The 10776-nt window shown below is 41.8% G+C and overlaps 1 protein-coding gene across 1 annotated transcript in view; it reads left to right on the top strand.

The window, feature by feature from the left end:
• Positions 1-10776, top strand: part of COG5 (component of oligomeric golgi complex 5) — a 382415-nt gene continuing 371639 nt past the window's right edge. Inside the window, exons 1-3 of the mRNA XM_007945097.2 lie at positions 1-86; positions 5790-6058; positions 6248-6373. Coding sequence (XP_007943288.2) covers positions 1-86; positions 5790-6058; positions 6248-6373 — 481 coding nt within the window. The remainder of the gene's footprint in view (positions 87-5789; positions 6059-6247; positions 6374-10776) is intronic.

Here is a 10776-nt window from a genome sequence, read left to right on the forward strand (position 1 = left end):
ATGGACCGACACGTGACTGCAATGATGGGCTCAAGCACAGCAGAAATGGTGAGGCTCGCACAGGACTCAGCAGTGTTCCTTCAGTTGTATGCAGGGTCGCTATGAGTCAGAACCAACTTGACAGCACCTAACAACTATCAATAACAGCCACTTATTTTTTTTAAATGAAAATTCATGATTAGAGGATGTAAGCCACCTACATAAGTAAAGTATAAATAGCAGAAAAGTAGTTTCCTCTTCATGAGTCAGCCCTATTCCTCTCTTGCACTTCATATCCTGGATATATCATCACTATCCGCCCATACTCAGTCAGAAAACCTGGGCCTACCCTAGACTCATCTCCCACAAGTGCTTCCTTTAGGTAAATATTGAGTACATCTTAATTGCCCCACCGTCTCTGTACTCATAATTCCTCACTTTGATGATTCCAACAGCCTTCCCGGATCCCAGATTGTCTCGACCTTCCTATTATTTACCTACCACACCCTAGACATGCCTCTGCTATGGTATCATCTGCATTTGCAATGACTTTTTTAAAAAACAGGGATAATAATAATAACACATGTCTGTCTCCCTTGGAATTTTTGAGGGTATGGACATATTTTTATTCATTCAATCCTTAATTGAATATTGAGGTCCTGCTATGTTAAGAATAAAAATGAAAACACATTTCCTATGCCCTCAAATATTAGAGTTAGACATGTTACATAAAACAATGTAATAACTGTAATATTCTGAGCACAGCAGCCCTGTATGATGGAGTCGAACTGCTCCACAGGGTTTTCTAGGATGCAGTCTTAATGGGAGCAGATCATCAGGTCTTTTCTCTCACAGGCCACTGGCTGGTTCAAACTGCCGACCTTGTGGTTAGCAGCCACGCTCTTTAACCATTGCACCACCAAGGCTTCCTGTAATAGCTCTAATGAACATATGTATGAATGTATGTGCGTGTAGAAAGATAAAGAGGAAGTGTGAGAGATGCCTTGGAGCAAGTGAAGGAAGTCATTGACAGAGAAGCAAGGTAAGCTTGACTTGACACTGTATCAACTTGGTGTCCAGTTATAGAGAACAACACATATAAAGTCATAGAGGTATGAGACTGCTTCATGTTTTGGTAAACTATAAGTACTTAAGTGTTGTTTGAGTTGTAACTAGACTAGCAAAGAAGACAAGAAAACTAGATAGCAATGTGTCTTATATCTCATGTAAAGATTTTTTAGATTTTATACTATAGGGCCTTGGTTCTTAACCATTTTTCTTTCTCCATGGGTGATTTTTACATATACTAACATATGCATATGACAAACTTTAATGGATACCACGTATCTTTTAACAGGTTTTATGCCTTTCATTGTACACTAGTTGGAACTCTACCCCTTCCTTTCTGTGACATATTACTGTTAGGGAAATGACCTGATATATTTTTCATTTAGAAAGAGATGACTGGATGGGCTAGGGCTGGTGGCAAAATATCAGTAAGAAGGCCACTGTAGTATAATACGTCATGAATAAAAAGTATCTGAACTGGGCCTCTGAGAGTGAGGCTAGACAGAAGGGAACATATTTAGGAGCTATTTAAAAATCAAAATAAACTGTTAAGATATTTAGGGGGTAGAAATCATTTGATGACAATGCATGTTATGTTGTTGTTGTTTTGTGCCTTCGAGTCGGACCCAACTCATAGCAACCCCTCCGTGGGTTTCCAAGGCAGTATCACTATGGAAGTAGATTGCGCAACCTTCCTTCTGAGGAATGGCTGGTGGGTTTGAACTGGTTAGCAGTCAAGTGCCTTAGGCACTATGCTACCAGAGCTCCTTGCATGTTACGCAGTGAGAAAGAATTCTAGGATGACTTGTATACTTTTGGCTTGGGAGGCTGGGTGGATGGCACTACCAATCACTGAGACAGAGAATCAGAAGGGACAGGTTTTGGCCAGAAGACATGCACTTGCATTTGGGCATATTGAACTTGAGGTACTCATGGATCTCCAAATAGTAATACCTCATAAGTGGTCATACAGATATAGGAGTTAGGAGAAAGCTAATATAAGCTGAGGGTCTTTAGCCTTTAGGTAATAAATTGAAACCAAAAATATGGACAAGGCACTTAGGGATGCCATATAATGCAAGAAATCCTTGGAAATAAGAACATTTAAGTAACGAAGGAAAAAGAGAATACAAAGGAGACTGAGAGACATGACTCTGGAGCTAGGAGGAATAAACCTAAAAAACCCCACCAAACCCACTGCCATATAGAAACAATTCCCACTCATTGTGACCCTATGACAGAAGAGAAATGCCTCATAGGGTTTCAAGACTTCAGATCTTTACAGAAGCAGACCACTTCATCTTTCTCCTACAGAGTGACTGGTGAGTTTGAACCACCAACCTTTTGGTTAGCAATTGAATGCATTAACCACTGTGCCACCAGAGCTCCTCAAAACCTGAAAAATAACATTTAAAAACCAAGAGAGGGAGTTTTATAAAGGAGGGAGGGGATAAGCATCTTAAGCATCACATAAAAGTTAAGTAAGGTAAAGACTAAACATAGTCAATGGCAGTCAGGTCTTTCATGATTTTAGCAAGTACAATTTCATTCTTACTCATTTTTGTATACAGTCTCAGTACACAGCACAAAGAAGAGCTCTCCCAAATTATTTGCTGAATGTATAAATCAGTAGCTCTTAACTTTAGTTGTACATGAGAATGATCTGGGGAGCTTTTAAGAATCAGGATGCCCAGGCCATGTTGTTGTTGTTGTTATGTGCCGTCGAGTCAAACCCGACTCATAGCGACCCCTCCTTGGGTTTCCGAGGCAGTATCACTACGGAAGTAGGATTGCCCAACCTTCCTTCCGAGGAGTGGCTGGTGGGTTTGAACCGCCAGCCGTCTGGTTAGCAGGCAAGTGTCTTAGCCACTATGCTACCAGAGCTCCCCCCAAGCCATAGCACAGACCAATTAAATCCAAATCTCAGGGTGTAAGATATAGACATCAGTGCTTTTTAAAGCTCCCAAGGTGTTGCAATTTGCAGCCATGCTTGGAATCACTTGGAGAAGTAAATCCTTATTTCCCATAACACGTGGTATAACTGCTTGCTGAAATGATACCTTCCTTACTGAATACTAGCTCCTTTTGGATAAGGATTATGTCTAGATTATATCTTTTGTTTGTAAACTCATGCCAGCATGTATAGATAGTGAGTGGCTCAAAATTCTTATTGAATGAATATTATGCAACTCTTCTAATCTTTCAATGCAAAAGCCAAGAGAAAAAAGTCCATAATTCAAATATAATACTCTCATTAACTTTCAAAAATTAGTAAAAAAAACTAATTTTGTGTATTATAGGTAATGAGTAGGAGCTCTGGTAGCACAGTGTGTAAGGCATTTGACTGCTAACCAGAAGACTGGGCACTGTACTTCTGTAGTGATACAATCCAGGAAACTCAAGGAGGGGTTGCTATGACTTGGATCTGACTCAACGCTCAACGATAGTGAGTATAGATAATGAAAATCTAAGGTCAAACTGAGAAATTGGCCCCTGGCAATTCTTGTGACCACCATTCAGATCAATACTATTCACATCATGATCGATATGAAATTATATTATGGAAAAACTTCTCAGAGAAGATCAAGAGAAAGAACAGTGTAGTGTAGTGTAGCATAAGACTTATTTACCTATTTGTGTTATTATGAGTATTAAATGGATTTAGATTTATAAAGTACGTAGAAAAGTGTTTGGCATAGAGTAAAGACTACTGTAACACTTTCTAGAAATCCTGATAGCAGAATCAAGGGAACTATGTAACTCTGGAGGAGCTCTGGTAGCATAGTCCGTAAGGCACTTGACTGCTAACCAGAAGGCTGGCGGTTCAAACCCCCAGCCACTCCTTGGTTCAAACCCACCAGCCACTCCTTGGAAGGAAGGTTGGGCAATCTATTTCCATAGTGATACTGCCTCGGAAAGCCAAGGAGGGGTCGCTATGAGTCGGGTCTGAAGGAGGGGTCGCTATGAGTTGGGTCTGACTCGACACATAACAACAACAACAACATGTTAACTCTGGAATTGGGAAGAACTGGCTCCCTATTTACATACCTACTGTACAGAAATGAAAAGTCACAGCTTGTTTATTTTTACATGGAAATGCTTAACACCTCTTGCATATGTGTAGTAGATCTGTCAATCTATCAGTACAGTCATGCATTGTTTAACATCCATGATACTGTCAGTGAAACAGAACGGTCTGTGATTTGGACGTTATGCGAACATAACCTAAATTAATGAGCAATAGCAGTCAATGATTTTCTACTTTGTGATACTTAATAATCATTAGTTTCACTTCCAAATCAGTATTTTTCCTTTGCTTCTTATTGCTGCTATCACTAGGACTAATTTTGCTGCATTTGGGAGCCATGATGTGCTTCACAGTAGTATTTTTCAAAAGAAAATTAAACAGAAAGGTAATGCTACAACACTCAAGAGATACACAATACACGAGATTGAATACTGTTCACTGCATTAAAGCTACACCAAACCTTTTGTTTATTAGTAAGGAAAGTTCACATGAAAATCACAGAAAGTACTGTACATACACAAGCCAGTAACATAGACTTATTGTGGCTATCAAGACCTATGCATTATAGGTAACAGGTAGTCCCCAGGGTTATAGATGTCCAGTTTACCTACAACTTATAATTGCCCTTTAATGTGAAATAAATGTACCAACTCCTACATGCAATAAATTCATCATAATCACCTTCCCTTGCTTCAAGTGCAGCTTTAAATCACTGAAAAGGCTTTGAGCTTTTTCTGGCACTGAAGTCAGTCCACACTAAGAACTGTATGCACCTGTTCAGACTCACTTACAAATTCTACTTACAAACTTAAAGACAACTAGGAAAGGATGCCATTCCTAACCAGGGGTACTGCCTGTATATATGTACTGTACCAGTATAAATGAACCCTGGTAGTGCAGTGGTTAAAGAGCTCGGGATTAACCACAGGCAGGGAAAAAGATGTGAAAATCGGGCTTCTGAAAAGATCACAGCCTTGGAAACCTCATGAGGACAGTTCTACTCTGTCCTACGGGGTTGCTATGAGTCCGAAGGGACTAAAATGGTTACACGTACGGGCATAACAAGACACAGATACACGTGTTTGGAACGGGAAGTTGTTGCGTTTGCTTAGTCTGGTTTCATCTGCTACATCTGGTGTTTCTGAACTCTATTACAGTATCACCTTATGGGACCACAAACCTACATGCGGTGGGATGTTGCCCTAACAAACATTATGTGGTATCTGCATTGGGAGAAAGCTAGGATGTTGGTCAATGATGCAGATGTATCAGTCAAGAAGATAAACCAGCAGCTAACTTGATTTTAGGGGTCTGCTCTGGTGGCACAGTGCCTAAGGCACTTGACTGCTAACCAGAAGGCTGACGGTTCAAACCCACCAGCCACTCCTTGGAAGCTTGGGCAATCTACTTCCGTAGTGATACAGCCTCGGAAACCCAAGGAGGGATCGCTATGAGTCAGGTCCTACTCCACGGCACATAACAACAACAACTTGATTTTACAGCTTCAGTACTGTTGAAATATCAGCAATCCATCAGTCTGCAACTTGGAAAAATGGGGTGACTCAACCATGGCTGAAGCTGAAAGGAAGGGGTAGAAAAAGCACCAGGTTAAGCGCTCACGGGAGGGAGGGCAGAGATAGTAAATGCCATTTCCACCAACTCTAAGCTTTCCCAAATTCTCTTCATTATTCACCCCCTCCAACTTTCCTTTCAGAACTTTTCCCGTCCGCCTGTACTCCAGCATTGCGTGCCAAACCCAGCGACAGATGAAGCTGGGTAGCAACTACCTCCCATCTGCTCTGAGTGTGGAGCGCGAACGAAGCTCCGGGAAACCTTTGCCCTCTTCTCCTGCCTTCCGCCGCGAGGTCCCTATTAGCCTATGTTTAATACCTACTTTAGAGAAAAGCCCTGCGGCTACGTTCGGCGTCTACCTTCTCGGTCCCAGAAACGATGCCAGTCCTGGCGGCCCCGCTCAGAGCTGCGGTACGTGGCAGCGGGAGGCTCCAGTCAGGTGCTCTCGACTTCCCCAGCGCAGTTGGGACCTAGGCATCGCCCCCTCCTGGATCCACCTGAGTTCCAACCAGTCTCAGTTCAGCCACGGTCACAAAGTCCAGCCGCCAGGCCTGTAGCAGGCTGGGCGAAATTTGTGGCGCCGGGATTTTGCGTCACTAGTCTCTGACGCCATCAATTCTGCAGCTAGCAACATGGAAGGTGGCGACAGCAGCGCCGCTGTGGCTGGCCTTGGGGCTCTAAGCTCTGGGGCGGCTGCAGCAACAGTCCGGGAGCTTCTACAGGACGGTAAGCAGTCAGGGTCCCGGCGGATCGTGGACTTGGGGTGCTGCCCTCTTCCGCTCTTATGCCGGGCTGATGGACTCAACCCGTTGCTTTGCAGAAAGTTTTCCGGTTCGACGTGACCACTCCCCTCTGCCCAGCTCTCTTGCGTCCGGGTTCTGGACTCGTCAGCCTTTTTTCCTAGAGACTCACTGCCCCTTTGTTTCCCGATGTTTTTTGGACATCTGGGTTCTGTTTGTTAGCCTTTTCAACTGCCCCTGTCCCTCCACGTGTCCGCAGTTTCCCTGAAGTCCCAAGACCCTGCATCTAGTTACCCAAGTTAGCCATTGGCTGCCGCCGCAATTCTTTACTACACGGTCAAGTGCTGGATTCTGTCAACAGTGTAAGATCTAGACCAGATGAGAGTCGCTTAGTGAAAGAAGGTCTTATTTTTTAAGTAGAGTTAACAAATTCTTCGACCATATGGGTGGCCTGTCTTTGCTTTTTTATGGGACAATTGTCCACAACCAAAAATTCGGGAGCGGTGGTGTCCCTAGAGTTGGTTTCACACACACATTGTGTCCGTGGACCTCCTCACATACCAGACCATACGGAATCCTTGTTGTTAGATGCCATGTACAACAGAAGGACACATTGCTGGGTCCTACACCAGCCTCAAAATCTTTGCTATGTTTAGGCTCGTTGTTGCCATTGTGTCATTTTATTTCACTGGGGATGTTGGCTTCTTCACTGATTCTCTACTTTACCAAGAGTAATGTCCTGTAGGGAATGGTCCCTTCTGATAACATGTCCAAAGTATGTGAGAGGAAGTCTTGCTACTCGCTTCTAAGGAGCATCTTGCCTTTACTTCTTCCATGATAGATATGTTTGATCTCCTGGTAGTCCATATTATTATATTCAGTATTCTTCATCAACACCTTAATTCAAAGGCACAAATTCTTTTTTGTCTTCCTTATTCATTGTCCTGCTTTCACATGCATATGAGGCTATTGAAAGACTATGGTTTGGGTTAGGTACACCTTTGTCCTCAGAGTGACATCTTTGTTTTTGAACCCTGTTAAGAGGTCTTTTGCAGCAGATTTACCCAGTGCGATACGTTGTTTGATTTTTTGACTACTGCTTCCATGGGCATTGATTGTGGATCCAAGTAAAATGAAATCCTTGACAGCTTCAGTAATTTCTCTGTTAATCATAATGCTGCTTATTGGTCCAGTTGTGAGCATTTTTCTTTCTTTATGTTGAGGTGTAATCCGAACTGAATGCTGTAGTCTGATCTTTATCAGTAAGTGCTTCAAGTCCTCTTCATTTTCAGCAAGCAAAGTTGTGTTGTCTGCATAACGCAGGTTGTTAATGAGCCTTCCTCCAATATTGATGCCATGTTCTCCTTCATGTAGTCCAGCTATCTTGGATTATTTGCTTAGCACACAGATTGAATAAGTATGGTGAAAAGGTATAACTCCGATGCACACCATTTCTGATTTCAAACCAGGCAATATTCCCTTGTTCTGTTGGAATGACTGCCTCTCAGTCAATGTATAGGTTCCTCATGAACACAATTAAGTGTTTCAGAATTCCTGTTCTTTGCAATGTTATCCATAATCTCTTATGATCCACACAGTTGCATACCTTTGAATAGTTAATAAAACAAAAGTAAACGTATTTCTGTTATTCTGTACTTTCAGCCAAGATCCATCTGATATCAGCAATCCTTAGTAATGTTTATTATCAATTTTAATCATTGAATAATATGTGATATAGTTGTAAATTGCTTAAGTGTAATATTTCTTAGATTTCATGAATCCTAACCACAAAATTATTTAGTAAAATCTTTTTATACTGAATTACCACGTTAGTAGTTATATTATTAGTAACTAAGTAGAAGCCTGTTGGTGTTCCCCCTTTTCCTTTAATTACTACTTAATATTCAAAAAAGTTACTGATATTCACGGATACTATTTACCATAGTATTATAGCTAAAACACCATAAAATTTGACAAAATCAAGTACATGAAAAAATTGATAGCAATGAAAACAAAATGTGTGTGTGCAGTGTGTGCATGCAGTGGGTGTGTGCTGAATGCCGCGCATGTGTGCAGATGAAACCACGTGATTTGAAGCCCATATGATTTGAAGGGTCATTGTGTTTGAGTAAAAATGACAGCTCTGACTGAAGGGCACAAGAAGGTTCAAAAAGTTAATCAGCATGGAGTTTTGGCCTTGTAGGTATATTGATAAGGAGCTCTTGTGGCGCAGTGCCTGAGGCATTTGACTGCAAACCCACCAGCTGCTCTGCGGAAGGGAGATGGGGCAATCTACTTCCATAAAGATTTGCCACCTTGAAAACCCAGTGGGAGTCACTATGAGTCGGAACAGAGTCGATAGCAATGAATTTGTTTTTTGATTTTGAGGTATGTTGATACATGTAAACTGAGCTTATGAAAAACATATTGTTGTTAGAATTAACTACAAGGATGTTTTTATAAAACGTGATTAATTTCTGCTGAAACGCTGCACAAAGATTTTATGGACAGTCATTTTGGTGTTATCCCCACTGACAGTGTCACCTGGTACGATTCACATCCTTTCAACCTCCCTCCAGTGACACCACTGTTGGGGAGGGTTCACAGCATTAGTTTAGATTGCAATTAACCATTTGTATCTAATATAGCAGTCAGATTTATTGGTAGTCTTGGACAGAAATTGCCTGAAATAAGAGAATAAGTTTAATATCCCAAAAACCCACTGCCATTCAGTTAGTTCTAATTCGTAGTGACCCTATGAGACAGAGTAGAACTGCCTCATAGGGTTTCTAAGGCTGTAAATCCTTACCACTGCCACATCTTTCTCCCATGGAGCAGCTGGTAGGATTGAACCACTGACCCTTTGGTTAGCAGCCAAGTGCTTTAATCACAGCACTACCAGTGTTCCAGGTCTACTCATAGCAACCCCTCCTTGGATTTCCAAGGTGATATCACTATGGAAATAGATTGCCCAATCTTTCATTCGAGGAGTGGCTGGTGGGTTTGAACCTCCAGACTTCTGGTTAGCAGTCAAATGCCTTAGGCACTACGCCACCAGAGCTCCCATTCTTCACCTAGAGGGGCTTAAAAGAAACCCACATAGGGTGTGGGCGGGACCACCTGGAGCCAGGCAGCATCATCTCTCAGTTCTCAGCTGCTGCCCTTACTTGGACTGTTAACTGACTGTGTTACTGGTTTTTCTGGCTTTGCTCCAAAGATGTGCTGGTAAACTAGCTTTCTGGGAAAATAGAAAAAGCCTTGATTTTGTAGTATTTGTGGATCTCAGTGGTATAAAATACTTCCACTAGGGTCGATTTTAACACCTACATGTGACAGCAGCTAGCTCACAAAATTTCCTGAAAATTAAACAAATGTCTCTGAGATCCAGTATGAGCCAGCTCCAGTACACAACTGCGTGTCTAATCTCTTTTCAGTTATTCTCCACTCTACTGCTTGGGTTAATGTAAGGGTTAATATAAAACACAAACCTAGCTGTGCTCATTCTCAGCTTTAATACCTGAAATGGGATATATTCTGATTTTTTGAATGTCTTATGGGACTCTTTCCAAATTGCCCCCAACCTCCTTTTGGAGCCTTATCTATCATTCTGCCCAATACACTTACTGTGATCTAAGCATCTTGCAGACAGTATTTCTCTGCTTCCTCAAAATAAGACATGGCATTTGCTGCCTCTAAACCTTCCCTCCCACCACTCATCTGTCAGTTTATCATACTGTGCTAGCTTGGGTGTTGGCCGTGATGCCAGAAGCCATGCCATTGGTATTTCAAATAACCAGCAGAGTCACTCATGGCGGACAGGTTTCAATGGAACTTCCGCATTAAGACAGGCTGGGAAAAAGGACCTGGTGGTCTACTTCTGGAAAAGTTGGCCAGTTAACCCTTATGGATAACAGACCAGTATCTGATACAGTGCCAGTAAATGAGCCTCTTGGTTGAAAGGTACTCAAACTGGGGAAGAGCTTCATCCTCGGTGATGTGCATGGAGGGAGTAATGCTTCCAGAACCTTCTTTTGCTGGTGCGTCATGTGTCACAATGAGAAGAAACAGCTCAAACATCCGTTAATAATCAGAACATAGAATGTATAAAGTATGAATTCAGGAAAATTAGAAGTAATCAAAATGAAATGGAGCACTTGAAGATTGATATCCTAGAATAGACATCAGTGAGCTGAAATGGACTAGTATTAGCCGTTTTGAATCAGACAATCGTATGGTTGTCTATGCTGGGAATGACAAACTGAAGAGGAACAGTGTCACATTAATTGTAAAAAAAAAAAACACATTTGAAGACTGTCTTGAAATGCAATGCTGTCAGTTATAGAATTTTATATGTGTGTGTGTGCATGTATGTATACACACACACACACA

The sequence above is a fragment of the Orycteropus afer genome, unplaced genomic scaffold, assembly GCF_000298275.1.
Source record: "Orycteropus afer afer isolate SDZICR_OR568_19922 unplaced genomic scaffold, OryAfe1.0 scaffold00007, whole genome shotgun sequence".
Lineage (NCBI taxonomy): Eukaryota > Metazoa > Chordata > Mammalia > Tubulidentata > Orycteropodidae > Orycteropus > Orycteropus afer.